Genomic DNA, 26,649 nt, shown 5'->3' on the forward strand with positions numbered 1-26,649 from the left:
ACCTTGCCCTGCCGCTCTTCTGTGTTACAGTTAGATCTAGCTGCCTATTTGGGAATAGGTGCCTAAAACAGCTGAGTTGTAAGTGTAAGATCCCAATGTAACGCAACGAAGCAATGGGAAATCACGAGCGACTGATATCTGTTTGATAGGATGACAAAAAAGTTGCTGTTTGGTGCATTCGGTTTGTCATTGGATTGGCTGGACTGCACTGTTCAACGCTTTTTTCTTCTGACCAGTGAAATATCATAGGACAAGGCATCTTTGAAACGTCCATGCCTATTGTAACATCGTGAGCAGCCCCACTCCTTGAACAGATGCTTCGCTAGATCTCATGGGGCTGAACATCAAAAGCTTCCTGTCAGGCCAAGGAGGGGGTACTGGATATTCGCAGGGGCAGCGAGGTCAGCCACTGAGCAGGGAAAGAATTGAAGCGAAACCGCCGATGAGCTCTCCATCTTCTCCATGCTATGTGAACGGCAGGGTAGTCTAATGTGAGTTGGGTGCTGACAAAAGGTGTTGGAGAAGACTGGGGAACGATCTTCTGATACCAAACCGTAAGGAGCGGTTGACGAAAGAAGCGGCGCGGTGATAAATAATGTATAGATAGTAATAAGCTCACCGAACAGAAACTCGTTACCTTACCTACTCAAACCACATCCGTCTCACTACTTCTTCAACAACCATGATTACAAGTTACCTACATTATCTCTATTTCTTCCTTTGCTGCGACTCCATGATCAATTATTGTCTACAAAGTCACACTAGAGTGTTTTGAATCCACCTCATGGTCTCCTATAATGCCCCCTCGAGTACCCTCTTAAGACACCAAAGCCGGGCAACACGCCAAATAATAATAATAATATATATGATATGCATTCCAAAACCCCGAGATGATTCGTCGGGTAACTACGACAACATTTCCTCTCTCCTCCTGACCATCTCAACTAACTCACCCACTCACCTTCCCGCTTGACTGAACGCACTCTTCACCTCCGCTCTCGGCCACTCCCACAACACCTCACCACCATATACCTCGGTCGTAATCTTTGCCACCCTTATGTCCACCTCGCCGTAGAACCTCTCGCACTCCTTCAACACCCTCATCACCAGACCTCTGTTACCCCCACCCACCACCCTAGATCCGTTGCTACCAGTAGTAATCGCGCTCGCGCCGTCGCCACCGGGGGCGTCATCATCGCCGCCAAAGTGCTTCTCCACTCTCTTCCTCAGCGTTTCAATACCCTTGCGGACTTCCTTCCCATCATACCCGCTCAAGACTTTGTTGAACGCGGACTTGGAGGTATTCGTCTGCGCGGCCACAGCGCCGGGGTTCTTGCCGGCCGCCAGCTGAGCCTCGACATTCTCGAGGTACTCGAGCAGCTTACCCAACGGTCTACGCATGACAGTGTTGGTGTAGAGGTTCAAGTGCTCTGCAAGCTCCTGCTGGGCAGCCTCGCGCCAGTCGTCGAGCACCTCGAGGCCCTTGGCGTTGTCGACCTCCTCGATGAAGTGGTTCATGTTTTCAATGAGCAGGATGTGGAAGTTGAGGGCTTCCTTGTCCTCTTCCGTGTCGGCGCCCGAGGAGCCGCGCAAGCTGCTAATGTTGACGCTGCTGATCATGGAGGCAGCGCTGCTTCCGGGGAAGGATGGGAAGCTGGAGTTGCCGCCGCCACCGCCGCCGGTGGCGGGGAGAGCCACGGCTGGGTTCTCGCGCGCAATGACCTTGAGCGAATCGAACATGGTCTTGATGATGCGGTCGTACTCGCGGTCGATCATGCGGCGGACGGTAAGGTTGCTGGCAGAGACGGGCGATTCCATGGTGTTGCCGACGGCAGCAGCGCTAGAGGAGAGCATGTTCTCGACAGCCGCAGAGAACTGGGGGAAGATGCGCATGAAGTGGATGACGCCCTTGCGCTTCTTGATCTTGACCTTGGTCTCCTCGATGGCGCGCACCTGCTCGTCGACAAACTTCTTGAACTTGCCTTCGAGGTTACCATGAAGCTTTTGTAGAACGGTGTTGAGGTAGTCTTGGTTGGATTGGCTGATATCGGCCATCTTGCGCTCCAGCGTGGCCAAAACACCAACTCCTTGTCTATGAAACAGTCAGCAAGAAACATCACATAAAAGACGTAAGCAGACTTACAAAGGATCCATCATCAACACCCAGTCCATCAGGTTCTGCAAGTTCTTATCAAAGAACATAAAGATGACCTCCATGGCACGGGTGATCCTGCGGGCCAGATCACGATCCGGTTCCATCATGCGATGGCGTTTGAGATCGTTTCCGCGACGGTCCTGAGGCCTGGACGCAACCACGAGATCGGGGAAATCGACCTGCTCCAGAGTCGAGGCGTGGAAAAAGTCAATGACAAAGTTTTGCTCCATCTCCACCAGGGGAAGAAGATCGTCCAGAACGCCAGCAAACGCTTCGTAAGGGAGAGCCCTGCTATCCAGAGTCTTGTCCACAGCAGTGCCGGCTTTTCCTTCACCGACCTGTGAGCGGAGGGTTCTCGCCAGTGTCTGACTTCGCTTGACGGTAAGCTTTCTTGCCGTGTTAGCAAGGCCTTCGTCCTTCTTATCTTGTCCTGAAGTGAATAGCAGTTCGGCCGTCTCTTCGCCCGTCATCTTCCTCGCGTTCTTCTTCCATGAATCCATCGCATCCTTGAACTCGGCCTTGTAAATCGGATGGCTGATGTCTTGGTATATCTGCATAATGCGGTCCCAGTTGGCAACATCGACTTCCTTGGCGTAAAGAATAAGCGGACTGTACATCCAGAGGATATCCCTGCCAGCTTCATGGTTACGAGGGTCGACCTTCTTCGAGAGCGCGTTATCCAACGCCATCTTGGTGGCCCGGAATGCATCCTCGAATCGTCGTGCCATGAACTCGGTCAGTCTGCGCATGAACATGGTGCTCTCTGCCATGTACATCTCCCTCTTCTCCTGAACGATGCGCATGTTTCCATAGTCGCTGTTGAGGCCCATGGCTTGGCCACCGCTTCCATCCTCGCTCCTGCGTCCTTCAATAGCACCCATTGCGGGATCAATCTTCGTCATGGCCTTGAACAATGCGACAAGGGCTGATTCAATCTCCTCCACGCCGGTTGCAGTCTCAAGTGGCGCAACCTTCAGAGCGGCGAGATCCGACTCGCTAATGGCGCATGTAGCCAACAAAGACTCCAATTCCTTCTTGAGTAGCTTCTGGTTTGCAGCCTGGACCTGGAGACCTTGGCCTTGGGCTTCGATATAGGCAATATCGTCCGAGAGTGTCTGCGACATGTTAGCAACCAAACCACGCTGATATGAGCGTAGTAACTTACAGATAGCTCGACGCTGTATAGTGTAAGCAAGTTATCAAGCTCGTCACACTCGGCAAGCGCCACGTCGATGCCCTTCTTGATAGCATCCACCCTCTCATCCTCCTCCTGGAAGCGCGCCAACCAGCCGCCCGCCTGGGCCTTGCTAAGCTCGCGGTCGACATCGATCCTCATCTCGTCAAAGTTGCGAGACCGCATCTGCTTACCGGGCACCCAGCCAAAGTAGTCCAGCCATTTGGCAAACTCGGTCGTTTTGGTATCGAGGATAGAAGGGTCAATGCCGAGTGAGGTGAGGTACTTGATATCGTTGCCAGCAACAATCGCCCGCCGCGGTTCCTCGGGCTCAAGCGGTTCGTCCTTCTTCTTGTCCTTGGGCGCATCCTCCGCCTTGCCCTTGGAATCTGTCACCTTCACCTCGGGAACTCCAGCCTTCCCATCAGCTGGCTTTGCCTGACCACCAGGGGCCGCTTGTTCCTGTTTTTGCGGGGGAGTTGGCTTGGGAGGTGCCGGGACGACACTAGTGATGCCGTCTGGCCCTTCGGGATTTTTGGTCAAGTTTCGTAGACGGTCAGCTGCACCGCCAGGCCTCGGCTTAAAGGCAGACGCTGCCGTTGCCGCCTTCCAGATAGCGCCCGCAATCTGTCCCCTGGACTTTTTGGATTTGATCATGGGTCCGAGACCCGGTCGGCTCTCCTCGTCCGTTCGCGGGGAGTCGGTCACGGCGTCAGAGATGGGTGACTTGATCGAAGCGCTAGGCGTGCTCACAGTGGGACTAGGAGCCACGCTCACGGGGAGCTCAATTTTCCTGGGTTCAATGGGTGTAACTACTTGGTCGGCCACAGGTGGGGCAGGGGATGGCGCCCGCTGCGGCTCGTTTTGGGTGAGTATGGAGTTCTTGCGAGGCATCATACGGTCCACACTTCGCGGAGGAGGCAGGACCGGGTCTCCCCGTCCACGTAAACCAGGACTACGTAGAGCAGGACTCATCAACGGTGCTGGAACCAGACCGCTGTCAAGCTGCAATGGGCGTAGAGGATCCATGGGTGGTCGCTTCCTCGCCGGAGCCTCAGCCGGTACAGAAGGTGTCGGGGCCGTGGCGGGTTCAGGAGTGGTAACTTTGGAGTCTCCAGTACCAGCTCTAGATCCGGGACGGAGACTAGAGCTATCCTCGGTTCTTGTCGCCAACGAAGGTGCCCTTGAATCCTGACTCTGGTTGGAGTTCATCCTCCGCAGCGGTAGTTGCTCCTGCGACCTCACATTGCTTGACTCAATGCTCCTGGATGGCGACGGTCCCCTGTCTTTGCTGTTGGGAGCCAAGTTGGTGCGGGAAGGCATTCTTTCGGGAACCGGGCGGCTGGGAGGAGGTCCAGGGGGAGGCGCGGAGGGCGGTGGTCCGGCGAGTGGAGGTGGGAAGGAGCCATATCCAGATGTCGCGGAGACATTGCCGCTACTAAGAGCAGGGTCCAAGATGCCGGATCGCGAAGGAGGAAGATCAAAGGTAGCGGATCTCGAGGGAGGGTTGTCCAAGGGCCCCGATCGCGAGGGTGGTTTATCGAACGTGGCCGACCTCGAAAGAGGAGGGGTAGCCCCTTGCTGGTCGATCTGGGTGCCGGATCTCGAAGGCGGGCCCCTATCTGCTGGTCGCCTCGGCGCCTGGGCACCACCCAACACTTGGTCAAGTTCGCGCTGGTCGAAGCCTATCAGTCTCGGCACGCGGCCGCCAGTATACTTGCCGAAGATCTTGATCAGACTGGCAATGAAGAACTTCTTCTCCTTGTCGGTCTGGGCCTGCCAGTAGTAGGGCTTCCCCAGGGTGACGATGAAGCCCACATCGCCGGCCCACTCACGGAAGTTGGGGCTGGCGGTCGGGCTGGTGAAGGACTCGATGTCGGAGAGGTCGTCGAGGAACCATGTCTTGCCGATGGAAAAGGTGCCATTGGGGTTCTCCTTGGACTTGTGTAGGCGCACGCGGCCGGACTTGCGCACGGCGACGATGATGATGCGAGGCTTTTCGGTATTAGGGGTTCGTGCCTGGGGCGGCGGGGGCGAGGTCGGGTGTGTCGAGAACTCGGTGATGCGGATATGGGTGATGTAGGTTTCGATAGCTAGTTCATCATTGTCAATTCCTTCCGTCGTCTTGTTCTTGTTATTTCTTCGTCTTGTGGCGTGCCTACTGGAGCCGTCCTCATCTCTCTTGTTGAAGCAACTCTCGATGATTCTCCGCTTCTCGTCCTCGAATCGTTCGGCCCTGGTCATTTGGCCGCTCATTGTGCAGATAGTAAACGGGAGTGTAGTCGGGAGGAACGCGGCTTGTCAAATGATCGGACGTGGTCGCTAAGGTAGTAGGGTCGGTCGGGAATGGCGCTACGTATCGCAAAGTCGAAGGCGTCGTGACATCTTTTAGGGGAAATAGCACTTGTAGCAGTTGCCTGTTTCGATCGTGAACCGGGAATTGCTCTTCCGCCCGGTGCCACAATCGAATAGTCGGGTTCGGGACCGAGATCCAGGGTTGTATTATTATAGGTATAAGTGAAGAAAAAAAAAAAAAAAAAAAAAAAAAAAGAGGTGGATAGGTAGAGTAGAGCAACTCTCAAGCAACAAAAGGACGAGCTGTGAGGTCAATCGGTGGTCGGCAACATCAAGCTGTCGATGCCGTTGTCAACCTTCAAAAGCGGATGTCTGTAAGTGGAACGGAGCCAAGCACTGGAAGGACGTCCAGGAGCTTCAGTGCTGAGTGCTGTTCAGATGCCAGGCGACGAAGCGGTGGTCGACACGGCAGGCATGGGCGGGTGGGGACCTGGATGGAATGGGGTGGCCCCGCGGCGCCCGAACGCTTTGTCGGCCAGCTGTTAATGAAAACCAAGCCCCAATCACCATAATCCTAACAGTAGCTAACACGTCCTGCTGATCGATGTGAACTTGCTTGAAGCTTTTGGAGAACTACCGTCACAGCAGCGAATTCTATACGGTGTGAAACCATGTTTTTGGGCGAGAGTGTTTCAAGTTAATTGCGGTATCTACAGATTCGAACATCAGCATGTCCAATGATTCAAGCGTGCCGCTCTCGTGTTTCTGTTTGTGATGTTTACCAAGTATGTAACTCATCACCGAAATAGTCTCTGGATAATCACGGAATGACGGGTGATGCTATCGATATGGAGCGAGGTCCAACAATGCTTGGCAGGGTATATCGCGTCAACTGCACCAATAACATATAGCAGGTCCTTAGTCGAAGGTGATCTTCTTGCCCTGGAACGGTGCCGACAGCATCTCCTTCTCCTTCGCCTTCTTCTTCGCCTCCCATGAAGGATGCAGCGGCCCGCTATCATTACGCTTCTTGGGCGCCTTGGCCGGAGGAGCGGCAGCAGCAGCAGCAGCAGCTCCAGCACCGCCCCTACCACCTCTGCCTCCGCCGCCACGACCCCTATCACCACCTCTCGCCGCAGCAGCACCTGCCCGAGCATCACCACCCTTTTCTTCACCACCCTCTTCGCCACCACCCTTGCCCTTATTCTTAAGGTCAAGAAGACTGCCCTTCTTCCACGGCTTGCCATCCGAAGATTCCACCGCACCCCTCTTCAAATCCCAACCGGCGTCTCTGGCCTTCTGCTGCTTCTTCAGGTGCTTGGCCTCCTCCTTGTACTTCTTCTCCCAGATGGCCTGGCGGGCACGCTGGCCGCGGCGGTTCTTGCGGGGAGGGGCGACGTCGACGTCCGAGGCCGACTCGGAGCCCGAGATGTAGCCGCCCATGAGGGTGGGCAGGAAGGTGGAGTCCATGGTGAAGTTTTGGAGTTTTTCCGTCTTGGCGGTTGATGAGGAGGAGGACTTGCTCTTCTTTTTTGAGGGGGCGGCGTCGATGCCGCTGTTGTCCGAGTCCTCCTCGTCATCGTCTTCTTCTTCGGGTCGTTCTTCTTGGGAATTGGTGGCTGATCCTTCGTCCTCCAAGTCGCTGAACCCTTCGAATTCGTCGTCGGAACCGTCGCCATTTTGTTCCGAATCGCCGTCGTCGGCTTCGTCGTCGGTAATTTCCATGGGGTCTAGGTCTCCGTCATCGCCGTAGCCTCCATCTTCATCATCTGTAATCTCCATCGGATCAAGCTCCTTTGCGGTAGGACGCTTCTTGACCGCAGCCTTAGAAGCAAATCTCTCGTCATCTTCTTCGTCATCTGCGTCCGAGTCGGAAGACGAGCCACCGAGCAAGTCGTCGTATTTGGAGAGAATTTTCTCTTCCTCTTCCTCATTGACTGGTTTTTCGTCGTCGTCGTCGTCCAAGTTTTCTTCTGTTACGGATTCCTTATTTGCGAGCTTCTCCTTGGTCTTTGTCCTTTCCTTTTCCTTGTCGTCCTTCTTCTCCTTCTCCTTGGACTTCCTGTCTAGCTTGTTGTCCTTCTTTTCCTCCACCTCCTTCTTATCCTTGGCCGTCTTGTTGTCTCCATTTGTTCTGGCCTCGTTGGTCTTTGACTCGTCCCTCTCCTTGTGCTGGTTCTTGCCCTTCTTGCCCTTCTTCTCAGGAGGCTCGATGCCCATGGCCTTGCATATCCCCGTAATCGCCTTGTCTGTGACGGTGCGGACCTCTTGGCGAGCGCAGAGGGCGCTTGTAACGTTGTGCAGCGCAGTTCGTTCTTCTTCGGTGAGCACTGGCTTGGAGACGCCGCGCTTCACGGCCTCGGGAAGGTTGGGGCATTCGGCAATGCGCTTGATGCGAAGGAGGGAGAAGCAGAGGTGGGCATGGGCGGCCTGGTAGAGGTCGAGGGACTTGAGAACAACAATTTCATTTTCTATCCTGGCCTTCTTGTCCTGTGGTGTGCTTCGGTCGTGGAGTCGCTTGGACTGGCGCTGTCTCTCAAAGCCTTTGGCGGTCTTGAGGGCGTGGTGCAGCTCGCCCCAGTATTTGGCAAAAACCTTTTCGACGTCATCCTCCTCGCTTCTCTTTCTTTTTCCGAGGGACTGCATATTCGTGATTAAGATGGCTCGGGACGTCCCGTCGCAAATCGAGTTTGGTTGAGTCGAACTGTCAATTGGAAGTTGGGGGAGCTTTGCGCCTGCAGCAGAAGTGCAGCCATCGGTTGTTGCACTTTTCAGTGGGGCCGTTGTTGATCTCGATGCCAGCCGGGAGCGGCCCAGACCGAGGAACCAAGGAAAGGAGCATGGGCCACTTGGCGAGCCGGGCGGACCAAATCAATGAAAGCCGAAGAGGACTGAAGCAGCTCGAACGCGTTCACCAAAGATCACCCACCGTGACAGCGCCTGGACAGCCCCCCCATCCACTGACCGGGGGCTATCCATCCACACCGACGACACAAGCCAGAGACAACAACAACAACATGCATCGACGACGACAAGGTCTTTCTCCTAGCTTCACATCTCCGATCCGTTGCGGTTGCTGTCGCCAATAGTCAAAGAATCCTCGCGACCGTATTTTGCCGATTTTCAGTCGCACAATCCAATTCCTCGCTACGCGCGCGTCTTTCACATTCCGTCTTGCGCCCAGCAAAAACAGTCCGTCGCTCTTGTGACTGGCAATTGATCACACACCACCATCCGCGACCATCCAGACCGAACACTCGAGTTCACAAGCACTCAAGACAAACTCGCCATGGCATCTTCACAGCGCACGATACAATACACCATCCCCGGGAGGGAAGACTTTAACAAACTGTCCGACGAGCAGAAAACGCGAGTTGGCGAAGCTGTACGTGCCAACCTTTCTGTCTTCTCCCTCTTTTCCTTTGTTTACTTTCACCCCTGCTATTTTTGCCATTCACATACATGTCATGTTGCTGCGCAACCGCTTTCCCTTCTACGCGCGACCCGCACCACCACCCCCCAAATACCAACCAGCTAACACCCTTTTGCCAACTCGCTCAGTTCGACCTCTTCGACTCCAACAAAGACGGCCTCCTCTCCTACGAAGAATTCCGCTTTGTCCTGCGCGCCCTCGGCTTCGAGCTGCCCAAGGCGCAGACTTTCGACTTGTTGATCCGCCACGGCCAAAAGCCCGCCAACTGGCCGCTTGACCAGGAGTGTCCGCCCGTCTACCGGCTCTTCAACCTACCGACGGCGCAGGCGATCGCGGGGACGCTGATCCGGCAGCGCGACCCCAAGGAGGAGCTCCGTCGCGCGTTCAGGCTGTTCGATATAGATGGCAAGGGCATGATCACGCAGGACGACCTGAGGAGGGTGAGCAAGCAGGTAGGGAATAACATACCGGATGCGGATATCACGGCCATGATTGAAGAGTTTGATGCGAGTGGGAAGGGGGGAGTGGATGAGGATGAGTTTTTGAGGTTGATGATGAGTAAGAAGTAAAGCGGGCAAAGAATAAGGATACAAGAAGACGAAAGAGGTGGTGCTTTTTTGCAGATAAAAGTCATGTGGAATGGTTAGATGATACCCGAATGGAGGCATGATGGACAATGAATATTTTTGTTTGGCTCTTCTTTGGGACCGGTCTTTTCACGCGGTGATCTGTGGTTGAAGGGCAGGGGAACGGGGATGGGACTGATGATAGGGTCGCAGGTATCGGACGCTCAACGTCTTGTTCGATCCCGAAAGCTAAGTCTCGCCCTCTCACTTCTTTCATCTATATCTTATGGCTTCCTGTTGCCAGCCACCCACATCCGAGCAGCATTCGACACGGCGCAATCAACCGATCTGCGGTATCTTCGATGAGCTCATTGCCAATTGCCCTTCCGGTTGACTCACACATTCGGTTCCTTGCGCTAGAGCAGGAGTCGAAGCGCCATAGTACAGCATGAAGTTAGCAGCCAAGGTCCTCATGGCCCCCAGTTGACGTTCACTTACATGACGAGGACAGGAACTTTGCAACTCAAACACTGATCCCTCATGTATTTCCAGCTCTTCGAGTGTCTGCTGCGTTCCGATCAAAGCCTGACTTGCCAACCTCGAGCTTTGCGCTAGTCATCCATTGTGTGTTTTTTTTAGTAACACCTTTTTAGGCATCATTCGACTCTTGGCCCAGGAAAGCACAAGATGATATATTTTCGCAAGGCACACCTTGTTGTGAAGATATGATGCCTGTGTGAAGACTTGAAGGTCGGATGCACACCAAGCCGTGTTCAGTTAGTGCCAGATACGCGACGACGCTGGAAGACGTCAAGCATTTCACGATGCTTGAAGTACTTATTCCCCAAACCGTGACTGATGTGGGGTCATCCTTGATGTGCCTCCGGTCCCTGTGGAATATGATCCTACATCGGATCGCTCCTTCCTCTTCCCACAATACATACACTCAGGTTCTACCCATTTCTAAAGACCTCTGCAACGGCCCGACAAACGGACCGGCAAGTGGAATCAGCCCATAAGACACTTCACCTGACGGAGCGGGCAGGAGCAAACGGTACAAAAACACCCAACAACGCAAGAGAGCTGACCTGTCTTGTGCTAGCGGCCCTTCCACCTTCTCCCATCATTTCACATCTCCTCCTCCTCCTCTTCCTTTCTAGTCGTCCACGGCCAACACCACGACTAGACGAGCAAAATGCTACCCCTCCCGCTGAAGAGCGAGTACCTTGAGTACAAGAAGGACACCGACGCAGTGGCAGCATGGCTTGCCTCGACAGCAAAGAAATGCGGCTTCCCTGCCGACCAACTCAAGTCGGGTTCCTGGGACACCTCGGACGCTTCGTCACTCTCCGCAAAGTCCTCCAGTAGCGGCCGGAAGAAGGGCAAGGCGCGCAAAGCTGCTAGCGCAGCCATCCAAGCCACGAAGAAGGCCATTCACGGTGTCTCCAAGTACATTGTTGCCATATCGGATTATCCCAAGTTGGCAAAGCACATTGCCGACACCGCGGACCCGACCATTACCGTTCCCGATAACTTTGTGGCCACCATCAATCGTGTCATCTCCAATCGCTCCGGCTTCGGTGAGCGTTTGGCTGAGCATGGTGTTGGACCGGACTCCAAAGGCGATTTGAAGCATCGCCACTTTGTTGAGGTCCTGAAGAAGGTCCGAGAAGCCCTCCTCCCTCGCATGTCTAGCAAAGCCTCCACTTCGGCGAAGGTGAAGGCTGCCAAGTCGGATGAAATCAGCAACAGATTTGCTGGCCTGGCCGTCGAAGAGCCCTCGCAGGCCTTCCTGGATGCTCCTGATGTTGAGAGACCCACCCAGCCGACAGAAGACAAGACCATCTACGAAGCTGAGACACTCGCTGAGCTTGAAGATGTTTTGTTCACTTATACCATCATGATGAACGACCTTGCCCGCATCCAGGCTACCATCCGCTGGATATGGGAGAACTACCAGAAGGGCCTCTTCGATATTGCAGCGGCAGCTGTTGCTACCGACACCGCTCTCGCTTTGGCCCGCGGCATCATTGACGAGGCCGAGCCTAGCTTCAAGAACTTTGAGGGGGCTACCTGGGGTGTGCAACACAAGTTCTTCCTCGCTTGCTGTCTTCGCAAGGGCTACAACATCAACAGCGTCTTCTCTGACGATGCGTCGGATAACTTCAACTACAACATGTATGATCTTGCTGATGAGTGCTTCATCAACGCTCATCGCTGTCTGCTTTCTTTCCTCGACGTTCTCTCGCCAGACCATTTGCCCATTATCAGGGAAGGCGTCATGGGCCACTATGATCCCACCAAAAACCGGGATAACCTGCCTGGACACGCAAAGTTCAAGGAAGATCAGATCCTTCTCATGGAGTTTCTGAGTGAGCTAACGGTTGTTACCCGCATGATTCCCAGCTATCCCGTTGAGGACGAATTCATGCGTGGAGTTCGACAGATGGACAAGACAGGCAAAATTCCATTCTCACTCGTCTTTGCCGCCCAGACCTTCCTTGACATCCATCACCTGCTAAGAGCCGATGTTTCGCAAGGATCCAAGTTCATGCAAAACGAGATAAAGCACCTCAGTCAAACCCTCAAGGATCACCTCGACTACCACAAGAAGAGCAAGTTGCGGATCAAGAACTGGCCCGAACGCATGGATGACATGCTGCGGTTGGTGATCAAGCAAGGGCAGGAGATTGTGGCGGACCCCGTCTACCAGTGCAAGGTTAGCTACTATCGCCGAAACAAGATACCGATTGCGTCGTCTATGAGGCCGAACCGAATCCTGGACTACTCCCCAGTCCTTGCCGGTCTTAACCTGCTCAGTTACCGAGGGGATATGTACTCCATCGGCTTCGACGCTGCAACCGCTTGGGGATCCATCCAGTATACAACCCATCTCTACTCTGCGCTCCAGAATGAGAAGCTGGTTGATCCTCATTTCTGGCCAGACTTGGAAATGGCCCAGGCTCTTCTCCCTGATTCCAACTTCTTTCCTGGAGGAATCGCCCCGAAGACTCGCAAGAAGTACCTTGAGACCTTCGTACTCCAGATGGGGGCCGCTGGGGTCCCGCGTGGTCTCAAGAAAGGCCTACCAGTTTCATCCATCTTTGTGGAGAAGTATCTGAAGCGCACCGAGGTCCCCTGGACGCCCGAGAATATCCACGACATTGTTTCCCGTAGCGGGTTCGAGGCTAAGGGCGAACTGGGCAAAGGAAACTTGCTCATGTGGCAGATCGACGAAAAAGACCAGAAGGATATTGAGAAGAAGCGTACGTTGGAGGCCAAAGGCAAGAAGCGCGAGGAGTACCTGCGACCGGATGAACTCATTCAGGCGGCAGTCATGGCTCTCCACGCGGAAGTTACGGAGATGTCGTTCCCTTGGTTGACACTCCACAAGTCATGCTGGGAGATGATGAAGCTGGTCAAGGAGAAGAATCATCAACGTCTATCACAGATCTTTGGCAGCGGCTACCTCAATGACAAGAGTCAAATGCCGTTGGTGATTGGGTACATCTTCATGACCACGTGCGGCGAGTGTCCCGGCCATCTGAGGACTATGGACCTCATGAAGCAGGCCGCGGAGGCCGTCAAGGAGTATGTTACACGGGGATCGGGAGATCTGTGCTTGAAGCTGTTTGCGGAGATGGGACACCCTGTCCAGTTCGTCAACGAGGATGAGCTTTTGGAGAATAGTGTCTAGAAAAGGGGAAAGCCCCATCATAAGAGCCATACTGCATAGACATGGGAAATACGTAGCATAGCATGGTTCTTATATGAAGGGGATCAAATTTTGGAAGATATGTGAAGCTAGACAGAAGAAACCAGTTCATAACTGACACCTCGTCGTTATCTGTAGTGACCATAATCATTTAATTATGACAAACCACAGTTTGCTTCAACGCTGATTGCCTGAACATAGCTCACAGTGGTCATTTCCTTCGTCTTTGGTTTCAGCTCTCATGTCCCTTATCAAGTTTGAAGCTGAGGGTAAAACGGAAAAGGGAATTTTGATGCTCAAGAACATTGACGTGCAAGATCAAAAAGCGCATCGTGAAGCACGATTTGTCGTGGGCCACAGGCGATACAAAGTAATGAGTACCAGCGACTTGATCCAGGCCGCGGTCATACTCTCCAGGATAAAACCCGGAAATGACGTTTCCTCATTTGATCCTCCATGTTAATTGCTAGAGCATGTTTTTTTTTTTTTTTTATCAGCTACGACCATTATCTGACAGCTTCGGCTCCATCGAGAACCCTGAGGCAGGCACCCTACATCGATGGCTACGTCTTTATGACGTGGGCCGGTAATAATGGCCCTCGAACGATTTCCATGGGGAAAAAGGCAGCTAGCTGAATGCTGTCAAAGAGTCTATGACGGGACATTAGTTTCTACCTACATTAGTCGGTAGTCTCGAAAATTCTCAGGACTGCGAATACCCTGTCGAGTGTCTCTCCAAGGATGAATTGGACACCGAGGAGGTCCAAGCCCAAATCAACAAAGCCTGATTGGTTGCCACACGACGATGCACGGTGCCCTTCTTCGCCTCACAGGTAGCTATCGAACATACTCGAGGCCTTGGTTGGTTTGCCTTGTTAAGTTGGGTTAGTTGTTCAAGTCTAGGTGGTAAGAATCCATCGTTCTCATGGATGATGACGGATGATCAAAGTGTACCTGTAATAAGGTGTTAGAACCAATGAGTGTGACTGACGAGCAATAGACTAACTCTAGCTGATGATCACTTGAAGCGCGAAACTGATGCAGATGTAGGTAGGAGAGGAGATATAAAAACATTCTGGTAAACAGAGACAAGAGAGAAAAGAACCCCGTCGTGCTATACTAAACCTATCATCGAGATACGACGTATGATAAGGTAGTAAAGTAGTAAATGATTATACCAAACCACTCGATCACCCCAAGCTAGGCAGCTACCTCTACCGTCTGATCTTAAAGGGAGGAAGGAGGTGCTCCAAAGGTTGGGCGGTCTACTTATAAAACCCCCATCATCCCGCTCGGCCGTCTTCCGCTTCCAGTTATTTCTCAACAACCAACATCCACTTGACAGTCACTCCAGGCACCCATATAATATATATCTGTATGTAAGTCGAGGCTATCAATTTCCTTTGCCCTACCAAGATGACTGGTCAGGTGATTATCATTTCCGTTATCATTATAATCATTAATCTAATCACTAACCTGGCAATTACCAACAACAAACAATAGTACCACCACCCATTTACAGATAACCACATACAAACCATTCCAACCCTCATCATGACAACTCCCATCTTGACCCCCACACCCATCTACCGGGTTTGCGCCCTCATCGAGCTCAAAGGGTCGGCCAACATCCGCGACTGGAACCACTTTCTTCGAGTGGAACTCGACGCCGAAGAGTTGACCGAATACGTATTCGGTCCTACTAGCGCCGTCCCGGAGCCGAACAAGAACCTCGACCCCGTGGCACACAAGGCCTGGAAGCTGGCGCGCGCCAAGGCCATGAGGATTCTGTACACGACTTTGAAGAGGGAGACGGTGACCAACAGGCTCGAGGGCTACGGCTGGGACGAGGATAACAGAGATCCTTCCTATGTTCATAAGCTCGTTTGGAAGGTTTTTGGGCCTGGAGCTCCCTCCATAAGCCTGGGCGGACTTTGAGATTAGGAGGATCACTTTTTAAACAGTTGGTTGATGAAATGCACAACGATCAGGCAAAGTCAAGTTCTTTCAAACAACCTCTCAAAGTAAGAGGCACCCTCGATTCCAACAACCACAGCCAAGCTAAAAAGACATCAAAAACATGACCTAGTGTAGACCACGCACGAAATCTGCGTGCGTGTACTCTTACTGTACCCAAGATTACATGTAAATATCCAAACAGATAATCCCGTTTCCGTATCCTTCTTTCGTTTTGCCAAAAGAGGAATGTCCAGAAAAAAAAAGCCAAAGAAGAAAACGAGCGCCAAATGACATATGCAAAGAACTTTCTAGGTTGTTGTTCTCGTGTCGTTTGTGTCTCTCATAAAGACCGATGAGCACACAAGAGTCATCCATCATTCCAAGTCCAAGGGGGGGGGGGGAATCCCAAAATACAAAAAGCCACAGTAGAAAAATGCTGATGGAGAAATTGTTCATCGCAAGGAAAGCATCGCGCCAGGCACCGCCTTAAACGACAGGGCCAGCCTTGATGACATCCTCAGTAGCCTCGCTCTCGTACTTCTTGAAGTTCTCGAGGAAGAGACCACCCAGCTTCTTGACCTCGGTGTCGAACGAGTTGGCACCAGCGGTCCAGGCAGTCTTGGGGTTGAGAAGCTCTGAGGGAACACCGGGGCAGCTCTTGGGAACCTGGAGGTTGAAGACCTCGTAGTTCTCGTACTCGACGTTGGCGAGCTCGCCAGAGTGGATGGCGTCGAGGATGGCGCGGGTGTACTTGAGCGGGCAGCGCTTGCCGCCCTGGGCGAAGCCGGCACCGACCCAGCCGGTGTTGAGGAGCCAAGCGTTGGCGTTGTGGTTCTCGATCTTCTCGGCGAGCATCTTGGCGTAGCGCATGGGGTGCAGGGCCAGGAAGGGCTGGGCGAAGCACGAGGAGAAGGTCGCCTGCGGCTCGAGAATGCCGTCCTCGGTACCGGCCATCTTGGAGGTGTAGCCGGAGATAAAGTGGAACATGGTCTGGGCCGAGTCGAGCTTGGAGATGGGAGGGAGCACGCCGCGGGCGTCGCAGGTGAGGAGGATGATGTTCTTGGGGTGGTTGGGCGACAGGCAGGGGATCTTGGCGTTGGGGATGTACTCGATGGGGTAGGCGCAGCGGGTGTTCTCGGTGAGGGTGGCGTCATCGTAGTCGACCTCGCGGGTCTCGGGGTTGAAGACAACGTTCTCGAGGACGGAACCGTAGCGGATGGCGTTGAAGATATCGGGCTCCTTCTCGGCGGAGAGACCAATGGTCTTGGCGTAGCAGCCACCCTCGATGTTGAAGACACCGCGGTCGGACCAGCAGTGCTCGTCGTCACCAATGAGACGGCGGTTGGGGTCGGCCGAGAGGGTGGTCTTGCCAGTTCCGGAAAGACCGAAGAAGAGAGTGACGTCGCCATCCTTGCCTTCGTTGGCGGAGGAGTGGAGGGTGAGGATGTTGTGCTTGACGGGGCCCTCGTAGAACATGACGGTGAAGATACCCTTCTTCATCTCACCGGCGTACTCGGTACCGAGGATGACCATCTCCTTCTCGGCAAAGTTGATGGCAACGGAGGTGGAGGAGGACATGCCCTCAGTGTAACGGTTGGCGGGGAAAGAGCCGGCGTTGTAGATGGTGTAGTCGGGGTGGAAGTGCTCGAGCTCCTCGCGGGGAGGGCGGATGAGCATGTTGCGCATGAAGAGAGCATGGTAGGCGCGGGCGCAGACGACACGGACGCGGATGCGGTACTTCTCATCCCAGCCGGCATAACCGTCGACGACGTAGATGCGATTCCTGGTGTTGAGGTAGTCGACAGCACGCTCGCGGTTGATCTTCCAGACCTGTAGTAGTGAAGAGAGTCAGCAAGTGGTGACGACGAGGGGGGCCACGTGATCTGGGATCGCCGTTGGCCCGAGTGGAGAAAAAGGGGTTCGGTTGGTGCGGGGAAGGCCGAGTGGTTTCCCGAGCGGGAGCGGGGTGCATTGATGGGGGGGGGGCATGCATCCGAGGCTGGGACCTGATTCGGGGACAAGCGCTGCGGGTCATGACGACAGCCCAGGCGAGAGCAGGGGCGGGTCAAAGGGACCCCACATGGCGCCGGTGCACACCGGCTCCACGATGACACCGACAAGACATCAAAAGTCGTTTCCAAAGTCGCCAAGAACAATGACGTGAAGCCGTGCTCTGCTTGGCAAAATCCATTGTGTGGAAAGTGCACCGCAGGGCTGCCGACCTCACCATCGCCTGTTCGAGTGCGAAATTGGTCGCGTGTGCTTGTGCAACCATCCAATGCCAATGCCGCCGCCAATGGATGCATTTGAAACTGTGGAGTGCAACCAACCAACCAACCAACCAACCAACACCTTTTCTGGTCATGCCGGATGTGTCGAAAAAAAAAAGTGCAAGTGTTTCTTACCTCTGGGCTCATGGGCTTGTTGACAGGTCCCCACCTATTTGAGAAATCGTCAGCAAGTCTGTTGTGAAGTCAAAGGCAGGGGCGACAGGTTCAAACGTACCAAATGTCGTTTTCTGATGAAGGCTCCTTGACGATACGCTTATCTGAGGGAGAACGGCCAGTCTTCTTGCCCGAGTAGGCGGTAAGAGCACCGCTGGATGTGATGGCAGTGCCCGTCTCATAGACGAGGGCATCCTCGTAGAGGGAGGCGACTGAAGGGTTGGCGATCTGTGGAGGGTTAGTTATGCGTCCTTCCAGCAGCATGGCCATTTTCAAAGAGTCCAACTTGGAGCCAACAGGCGGTGCATATGCAAGCTCCTTCATGTTGATATCGAATGTTGCAGTCTCAAAAGGCGATGAGGAGAGAGGGACGTACAATAGCGACTCTGTCATAGTCGATGTGAGCTTTTTGATGGAGCTCCTCCTCTAGTTCTGTGTGCTCGACATGGGGCCTGTTGAAGTATCGTCAGCACCTCTGGCCAGGCAACGAGTCGTGTTGCCATGGAGATTTGCTCACTTGACACCACCAGGGTGGAGGTTGGTCTTGTTGACGTGATCGTGGTTGAACACTAGACGAGACAAGTGCGGTTAGCCATGGTGAACTTGTCAAAGTCTCTTGTGCAGTCGGGACTGCGTGTGCTTTGGGCTGATAGAGACGAAGATGTGACGACACTTGGTCACGAGGGGCATTCATTGTATGCAATGTGTATGTTGATGTGTATGCGTGGGCATTGTCGAGGCTTGAGGGCTGGCAGTTGGGGTACTTGCTGTTGGATGATTTATTGTTGTTGTTGTTGTTGTTGCTGTTGTTGATGAAGCTAGAAGATGGGCCAGACGAGAGACGTTGTAGTCGAGGGCATTTGATGTTGGGATTAGTGTAGGGAGAAGCGGTTCTGATGACGGGGTCGCCCATGGTACTTATTGTTTTCGACGCGGCGGTTTGCAGAGGCCGGACGACTGGAAAGCCAACTCGGGAGTGGAAACGGTTACGGGCTCGTGGTTGAACGGTGACAGGGGATGCGGGAGCACAGCCGGAGACGACAACGGCAAGTAAGCTGGAGGAGGATCCAATTGGTGAAGATGGAACAAGTCCCAGGAGAACCCGAGGTGAAGGAGACATGGGATATAAAGATGTGGAGACCAAAGGGTAGCCGATGCCCAATCATGGGTGACGTCTTTGCTTTGAAGGCGCCTCCAACCCCGGAACAGGAGCGGGTGTAAGTGGAATCTAACGGGCAGCACGGGGCAGGACGGAGGCAGACGGAGCCAGAGGGTTGCAGGGCGGTCTTGACGCTATGGGCGGACAGTTTCCTGTCTGGGCTGAAGACGGTTTCCACGAAGACTTTCCGGAGCCAGGCCTCGTCCACCCCTGCCCCCCTGTCGTCCTTCGGGAATCATCAGGGCGATGCAAATCAACCAGAATTACACTAGATCGCTGCTGCGAACTGTGCCATGTACACGACCGTAGGTACGCATGGTGGTGGTGTTTCATCAGGGGTGCAGCGACGTCGTTTGTTGAACGGTTATTGCTGGATGTGGTCAAGCCTGGGTGCGCTGGCGTGGACAATTACTGTACGTAGTGTCTTGTAAGCTGGCAATCGAAGTCCAGTTTGCCAAGTATCAGCCTTGACGTTCGTTTCTTGCTGCCATTTAATATTTCCAGGCCACTGGATACTTATTGTTCGATGTAGGCACGGATTCAATGAGCAGCTCTCTGTATCAAACTGTCCATGAATTTCACACTGACCTTGCATCTCCTACTTTACTACCCCGTCTGTTCAACTTGCACACGATTCCAGTGTTGTTGGCGGTAGTTGGTCCGAGCCATGGCCATCCTGTCAATGTTCTTGGCCGCAGCCCGAGACAATCTGTTTCGTGTTGCAATGACTACCATTCCGAAGGACGCCGGTACAGTGTAATTCCTCGATCATGTTGTGCTTTGGTTTCAGTTGAAGGCCGACGTTGGATTCGTGATTGTACGCAGCATGTGCAAGTGCCCTGGATAGTGAGATGTGCAACTCGGAGACGGTGTAGGGAAACGGCCGCTGTGTGCAACGGTTGTATGTACATGTACCGACCTACATACATAGGTACCTCTAGGTAGTTGCTGGCCAGGGGTTAGGGGAAGCGCGGTGGAGGCTACCTACAGGGAAATTAGGTTGGGCCTGCCAAACCGGGAATCAGAGCAGCGCCTAACAATTTACCAGCATTGTTTTTAGAAGCTGAAGTGGAAACCCGTAAACTCAGCTAGCTCTGTTTTCGATCTCTGCTGGGCACATGACTCCCTCTCCAGGCTATTACCGTCATTTACGGCTCAACCTCCAGTAGCCCGTCACCGTCGTCAAGGTGAACTTTTGTTTCCCTGCATTTGGCGCCCAGGATGTTGACCGAAGCAAGCTGCCTGTGTCAAGTATGGCTATGCTTGCTTTGACGCTGTCGGCTCCCCTCGTGTTCGACTCTTTGATTAGGGGCAAAACTTACTCCGAAGGGTTGAAGGACAAGCCAATCAGGTGGTGGGAAATTGGTCAAGACATGAAAGAGCAAAGAGTTTTGGGATGACTATATCCGGTAGTAGGGTACCGGTTCGCCAATTCGCGGCTCTGCGGTGCTACAAGTTTTAGTCACTCACACGGTATCGCAGGCCAAGAAATCGAAATGGCGACACGCTTTGAACGGGCAGAGAACCTGGGGCTTGGGAAATACCCAGCCCTTGGCAGCAGCCTGATATTCTGGAGAATTATCATGCCAAGCCGTGGTTTGGGGAAACCTTTGCGGAAGGAAAGCCAGACCGGTGCTGGTACCCCGCAACAACCCGCATTTTGTGACCTCTTCTTTCCTTACCCCGGCATTTGTGAATGGGAGAATGGAGATTTTTCTAGGCCACCATCTCCATCCGAGCGGATGCGCGGGACCCCGCCATTTCATAGTGACAGGAACCGACCACTTCAGGTTCCCATCTCCATCCGCTCTTCCGGTTTTCAATTTCAGTCCATGATACATACGCCTGAACAGAGTTTCCCTTTTCCTCCAAATTTGGAAATAGGAATAGTCCGAAAAGTTTTCGGAGTTGCAATCCGTTCTCCTCTCGTCCCAATATCATCATCGGGTCAAATCGCAGATAAGACGGTCGATAGTGAAAAGACGACATGCACCGCTGTTGCATCGTCGTTCCAATGTTCCACTCCACTCTCAAAGGTACCTGACATGCGTACCTGAATCTCGCCAAGCCGTGCCCCGCTCAATGTCACCACCAACCCACGTTTGTTGTCATGTCGTTGCCGACGGCGGGCATTCCGTCATACTGTAGGTTCAGTTGACGAGAACAATCGGCGGCACCGTTTTGGTGTCTCTCTTGCTCTTCCGACTTTGCCCGAAACCCCCCTTGCAAAAACAATAACCAAAACCGACAGTCTGGGGCATGCAGCATTCAATTCACAGTTCATGTGACGTTGGCCCCAACACAATCTCTTCTCTGGCTTTGAAGTGGATGAGTGTGTTGGGATGTGTTGTACTCTGACCGCAAACCAACTGGATCTCTCTGGGCGGCCTGCTTCGAGAACACGGGCAGAACTCTCGGCAGTGTTAGCGCATGACTTGGGATACCTGGGCAACTGCGTGTGGATCTTTACGTAACTGGGCAGCCATCGTGACTCCTCGTGGATAAAAGTTGTTGTAGTTGTTGTCCTGGAAACCCCAAGGTGACCAATAAAAGTAGTATTGGAGCGCAATGGAGTGTAATGGGGTCGAAAACGGAGCCCGTGATGGAAACGGTCAAGATGCAAGGCGGGCATGTGATCACCACTGAATCTGGATGTTCGGGAACTATCGTGTGCTACTGTACTTGGTTCAAGAGCAATGTAGAGAGGTACATACCTTGGATGAAAGGGGCCCTCACCCTCTGTCTGGGTCAACAGACCGCATCAGGTCACGAGAACACAGCATGGCAACAAAAGAGAAGCGGTAAAGAGGTTTGTTTTGGACTTCGTTGACAGGCCAATGCATACAAGGCTGAGGCAGTGTAGTACATGGGTTCCAGACCGACTGAACTCTGGCCACAAGAAAGAACAGCTTCATGGTGATATTAGTATTCATTGTGATTTGTTCCGGCGTTTGAGAATATCGCCAAGGTGTCAATACAAAAAAGTGCCCGAAGAGGTGAAACCTGCCACAAGTTCTCGGATCGCACAGCCAAGAACAACAAAAAGTTGAATGCTACAGAATCGACGACGAGGGCGGAAGTTGGCGGGATCGGCCTTGCATTTGCCTCGACTTTTCCCGACTTGGTCTGGTTGAAGCACATGAAGATCTAGACCCTGGCCTCCCTTGTTCCGGTTTCTTCCATTGTGTGACATCAGCAGCCCGCTGCGAGTGTCCAGCCCAGCTCCGTTGGGCCGGCTTACTTTTGCTGCACCTTTTCGGCCCCGGTCGCTGACTCCCTTACACTTCTGCCGATCCCCCGACATCCGCCGACTCGGGATCCCGTCCAACTTGATCCTCTAGTGTACACTACACTAAACCTGTGTGACTGTGTACTCCACTTTCAACATCAACCTCACCCACGGTAACACCGCCAGAATCTCACTCGCGAATTCATTCGGTAATTTTCAATGGAAAGCATCAGTGTCGCGTGCCTTCCTTCCTTCCTTAAACTCGCTCAAGCAACAGCCTGCATCTCGCCAAATTAGCCGATTATCCAGTAACCACTGCTGGACAAAACCCAGCCGAAGAACCATTGCGGGAGAGGCGTCTACAAGCTTTTCAGCCTGCGGGAGAGTTACATTGGCTGTTAATGATCTCCCATCTCTTCCATCAAACATAATGAACGATACGCTTTACACTACGGTCGTCGTGATGGGCCTGATTTCGACGGGACAGAAAGATCACTGTTGAGCTTATCTCGACGAATCGGTGTCCAAAACATCCAGCCGACCGTTTCTGCGGTTTCCCACAAGAGGGAGCTGCAGGCAAAGTTACCAACTCCGGCAAGAGATTCTCGTGCTGCTCTCCCGTCTCCCACCTATCCATCCATATTCGTTGAGGCTCGTGCGTCTGTGAACTTCAAAACCGACCGTGGTTGTCGGGAACTCGCTCGGCGGCTACACCCGCATGATCTGAGCTCAGGCACTGAGCCTTGGACTTCTCTGGGCGTCGGGGTACAGAAAAGACGGTTGGTCCTCGGCCCAAGAGGCGAACTTACCCCGGATTGGATCTTACCCTGATCCTAGTCCCTCATTGATGACTTGGCTCGTGCCAGGGGGGAGAAAACGTGGGTTTGCAAAAGAAGATGAACCGGGACCTGCCCAGCTCCATACTTCTCCCCAGGTTTTCCAACCTACGAAAGCGGATTGGACGGTTTGAAGAACGGATGCCGCCTTGCCGCTCCAGCCTCTTATTCCCTTAGGTCTATTTACCCTCTTGTGGCTAGTCTGCTTTTGCCTTTCTTTCCGCATAAGCGCTCTCTAGACAGCAGCCGGCAAGTACCTACGTAACAGATGCTTCCCTGACCGGCTCACGGGTCCCGGCCTTGTACCCTACATCGCCACCGCTCATGCCATGTGTGAGTCCAGTTGTTGATGTTCGTCCGCCAGTCAGCTGGCTGCCGAGCCGCCGCTATCCGGGAGAACGTCGATCTTGATGGTGCGTACACTACGTACGTACTTATTATATCTAAGACACTCATCCCTCACTCACCTACACTAACGGATCAGACGGCCAGATGTTAGCCGTGATCCGTGAGCCGATGAAACATTCGCACCATGAAAACGTTATTCCCGTTAAACACTTTCTCGGTGGTTATCTTCCATTGATCGATGATCACCACGGAACTTCATTCACAAGAAGTCCGAGATCAACGGGATGATTCTCGTCTTTTTAACTCCGGCGTCCGGCACATAGTTCCACACGAGCGATAACACTCTTCAATGCGGTATTATCCGTCTACCAACCTCTTTCTTCTAGTCCTCGCTCAAACCAACTACGTACCATTAGTAGAGGTATACACTACCTACCTATACGGATACATGTACGGTGACATGGTTTATGGAAGCCGTCTACCACCGACACTTCCGTAGACACAGAACCACACCATGTCAACACCTTTTCACACTCTACCCAAATTACTTCTATCTCATCCCACTGGGTTATCAGTGATTCTCTTCCATAGGTATATACACTACAAACATGTAGAAGTACATATTTCATCCATGAGGGTAGTGGCAAGTACATATCAACCCAATGTACCAAAAGCAGGGGCAGCGGCAGAGGAAGTTAGTGCAGTGTAGTGTATCACGGTAGGTCCGGCGGCATGGGTTAGGTTAAGAAATACAAGAGAGTAAGGTTCAAGTGGTCAATCCGTCGGATAAGATCATGAAGTTTTTCTTTTTCTTTTTTTTTTTCTTTTTTTTTTTTTTTGGGGGGGGGGGGGGGGGGGGGGGGTGCTTGATGACATACTGGGCTAGTTCTAGCTGACTGTAAATCGCTTTGGCTTCGTAACCCGAATAGATACATAAGGTAACATTTTAACACTAAACTACCTATATCACACCTCCTCTCGTCAGGTACATGTATTTCACATGGAATAGTGATAGTTGTTTCACTAGAGGTACCTACAGAACATCAATCAACATGGATATGGAAGAGGTTGCCCTGGGAGAATATGAGAGGTACATGTAGCAAGCTTAGCAATTTGGAATGTCGGAAATTTCTGGGGAATATATCGTCTTTTGCCAATCCAAGTCAGGTTCGCCATAGCGGGTAGATGTTTGTGACATACTACCTAGGCTAGTACCCAAATCAAGGGCAACATGCCATCCTATGGTCGGGTTCTCGTAGACAATCATCGCTTCATTCATCATGATATATATAGCAAGTGTTATGACTGTCACGTAAGTTCGCTTATCTCTGTAGAAATCCCGGATGTGTAGCCCTAGAATCATTTTGTACATTTTGGACATATCAAGTTTTCACACACTCCCTTCTCGACCATTTAGACTGCTGCTCTTTGTGTCAATGACCCTGCCGCTTCAGTAACTGTAGTCTTACAGACGACCACCACTCTCAGATGATCGACATGAAAGCCCTGTATCTTCCCCAATGCTACCGTGGAGTTATGGGTAGACAGGTAAAACCCGTGGGCCAGGTCGCTGATAATCTCTAGCCCTCGAGTGACCATACAATTACTGAACCACAAAGCTTTGCTTGTTCGAATCCATGCCAGGGATCTAAATGACTTAGAATTTCACTTTTTCTGGCGACGAAAACAACAATACCAACGACAGAGAAACTTCCAAAACTCCCAGCCCCCTTCAAGATGGGGTACAAGCTCCTCAGAAGGAGTCACTGGTTTAGTGACGTTGTGCGGCCCAGTGTATGGATGAATCCGATCCGGCCCTCCCCAAAACGAAACCACCTCAATTGAATAGTCCAATTCTCTTCACAGGCGAGCCCCTGCTAGCCACATGCATGCATTTTGACCTTTTGACTTTGGCCGCATACCACCAATACGACATTGTGGGTGGCCTCGCACCGAACGGCGGGTCTTATCTCTTTCGCGTAGCAATGATCCAGTTGACCCTACCAATCGGCCACATAAATGTCTTCTTTCCGCTCTTCAGCTCCCACTTCTCGATCTCGGCTGGTCCGCCCTCGGCCCCGCAGGTGCGCAGCAGATGCGCCACCTCCTCGGGGGTGCGCGTGCGCAGGGCGCTGACGATGCCGTCGGCCACCAAAACAAAGGGGAGGACGGGGATCAGGTACGTGAACACCAGCGTCCAGGGCGCGTGCCAGACGCAGAGAGCGTAATAGGGCGCCAGCAGCATGATGCCGATGCCGAAGAGAATGGGTGGGAGCATACCGAGCAGGGTGCGGTCCTGCAGCTCAAAGATGCCGAAGCCGTCACTGGTCTCGACCGTGTTCTTGAGGATGGCGCGCGCCAGCGGGTCGTCGAAGTGGTGGAAGGCCAGGTTGAAGAGTCGGAACACCTTCTTGCCTTTGTCCTTGTACTGGCCGACCAGGTCGGCGGGCGCGTTGGCGGCGTCGACGGGGTCCGCGACGTAGCTGAGGTGTGAGCTTTCGGCTGCGGCTTTCTTCCAGTCGGTAACATGTGGGTGGAGATCCGTGAGGACGAAATGGACGCCGTCTTTCTCGTTCTGTTGGGAGGAGGGCGGGAGAGTGGCGTTCAGATGGCGCTCGATTGAGGGCGTGGGACCGCCGCCGCCGGCGCAGAAGTCGATGAAGACATGGTCGAATACGGCTTGGCCAAGCGTGTCGGAGAGAAGGTTGGCAACAGTTTGGGCGGGGGATTGAGCTTGAAGGAATGGAATCTGTTGCGCGAAAGGAGGTAAATGTGTTAGTTACAATACTAGAACGAGAAGAGGAAGGGGGTTGTGTTTACGTGGGTTGTCCAAGCTATTGTCAGAGCTGCCTGGACTTTTGATCGAAGCCACGGTGGGAACCTTGATGGCGGCCCAAAATGTCAGTTGCTGTGGGTGGCGCTCTTTAACGTAGTGGCCGGAACCTACCACGGCTGGTCATCGATCTCAAACAGATGCATACGGGGGAGTAGAGGCGCCATCGTGTCTTGTGTGGTCTCTATTGGGCTGCAGACAAAGTTTATTTCTAGAGTAATATCGGGAGGAAGAAGGGCAATGTTGGCCAGATACAAAGAAGGTTGCGAGTTTCGGGGGCGATCATCAACCCAAGCACGTCCACGCATGCAGATGACCCAACAACACGACCAGTTGAGACGATGCGGAGAGCAGTCTCCACATCAACGGAAGCTGTGCAACTGCAACTGCAACTGAAGTGGGAGCTTCCGTCTCTAGTGCATTGTAAGTATGCTGTATGTATGGACTCACAAAATTCCCAAGTACAATTGAAAATAACGCCTGTATTTCCTCCCATTTTGGCT

The 26,649-nt window shown here is 53.0% G+C and overlaps 7 protein-coding genes across 7 annotated transcripts; 3 read left to right on the plus strand and 4 right to left on the minus strand.

Annotated features, from left to right (window-relative positions):
- Window positions 1-671: 671 nt before the first annotated feature.
- On the minus strand, window positions 672-5,863 carry B0T23DRAFT_358225 (exocyst complex component Sec3-domain-containing protein). Its single transcript, XM_062836202.1, has 4 exons — window positions 5,492-5,863; window positions 3,321-5,422; window positions 2,144-3,270; window positions 672-2,092 (listed from the first exon to the last, which is right to left on the minus strand). The coding sequence occupies exons 1-4, from the start codon at window positions 5,583-5,585 to the stop codon at window positions 958-960; spliced, it is 4,458 nt and encodes a 1,485-aa protein (XP_062693031.1). The 5' UTR covers window positions 5,586-5,863; the 3' UTR covers window positions 672-957.
- A 417-nt stretch (window positions 5,864-6,280) lies between these two features.
- B0T23DRAFT_379999 (Bud-site selection protein) lies at window positions 6,281-8,471 on the minus strand. Its single transcript, XM_062837185.1, has one exon. It carries the CDS (start codon window positions 8,268-8,270, stop codon window positions 6,543-6,545), a length of 1,728 nt encoding a protein of 575 aa, XP_062693032.1. The 5' UTR covers window positions 8,271-8,471; the 3' UTR covers window positions 6,281-6,542.
- A 442-nt stretch (window positions 8,472-8,913) lies between these two features.
- On the plus strand, window positions 8,914-9,626 carry B0T23DRAFT_428836 (uncharacterized protein; the record flags this gene model as incomplete). Its single annotated transcript, XM_062840158.1, has 2 exons — window positions 8,914-9,009; window positions 9,186-9,626. The coding sequence occupies 2 exons, from the start codon at window positions 8,914-8,916 to the stop codon at window positions 9,624-9,626; spliced, it is 537 nt and encodes a 178-aa protein (XP_062693033.1).
- A 1,192-nt stretch (window positions 9,627-10,818) lies between these two features.
- B0T23DRAFT_395921 (uncharacterized protein) lies at window positions 10,819-14,126 on the plus strand (the record flags this gene model as incomplete). The annotated part of the gene is made up of 4 exons (XM_062838223.1): window positions 10,819-13,214; window positions 13,540-13,708; window positions 13,836-13,924; window positions 14,030-14,126. The coding sequence occupies 4 exons, from the start codon at window positions 10,819-10,821 to the stop codon at window positions 14,124-14,126; spliced, it is 2,751 nt and encodes a 916-aa protein (XP_062693034.1).
- A 543-nt stretch (window positions 14,127-14,669) lies between these two features.
- Window positions 14,670-15,515, plus strand: B0T23DRAFT_145218 (uncharacterized protein). The gene is made up of 2 exons (XM_062832434.1): window positions 14,670-14,713; window positions 14,842-15,515. The coding sequence occupies exon 2, from the start codon at window positions 14,893-14,895 to the stop codon at window positions 15,274-15,276; it is 384 nt and encodes a 127-aa protein (XP_062693035.1). The 5' UTR covers window positions 14,670-14,713; window positions 14,842-14,892; the 3' UTR covers window positions 15,277-15,515.
- On the minus strand, window positions 15,500-18,654 carry B0T23DRAFT_442212 (phosphoenolpyruvate carboxykinase-domain-containing protein; the record flags this gene model as incomplete). The annotated part of the gene is made up of 6 exons (XM_062840810.1): window positions 15,500-17,127; window positions 17,703-17,736; window positions 17,803-17,969; window positions 18,118-18,193; window positions 18,259-18,310; window positions 18,423-18,654. 6 exons carry the CDS (start codon window positions 18,652-18,654, stop codon window positions 15,784-15,786), a joined length of 1,905 nt encoding a protein of 634 aa, XP_062693036.1. The 3' UTR covers window positions 15,500-15,783.
- A 6,625-nt stretch (window positions 18,655-25,279) lies between these two features.
- B0T23DRAFT_315909 (uncharacterized protein) lies at window positions 25,280-26,313 on the minus strand (the record flags this gene model as incomplete). Its single annotated transcript, XM_062834889.1, has 3 exons — window positions 25,280-26,062; window positions 26,134-26,194; window positions 26,261-26,313. 3 exons carry the CDS (start codon window positions 26,311-26,313, stop codon window positions 25,280-25,282), a joined length of 897 nt encoding a protein of 298 aa, XP_062693037.1.
- Between the last annotated feature and the right edge of the window lie 336 nt (window positions 26,314-26,649).

Source organism: Neurospora hispaniola (assembly GCF_033458365.1).
Source record: "Neurospora hispaniola strain FGSC 10403 chromosome Unknown B0T23scaffold_4, whole genome shotgun sequence".
NCBI classification, from domain to species: domain Eukaryota; kingdom Fungi; phylum Ascomycota; class Sordariomycetes; order Sordariales; family Sordariaceae; genus Neurospora; species Neurospora hispaniola.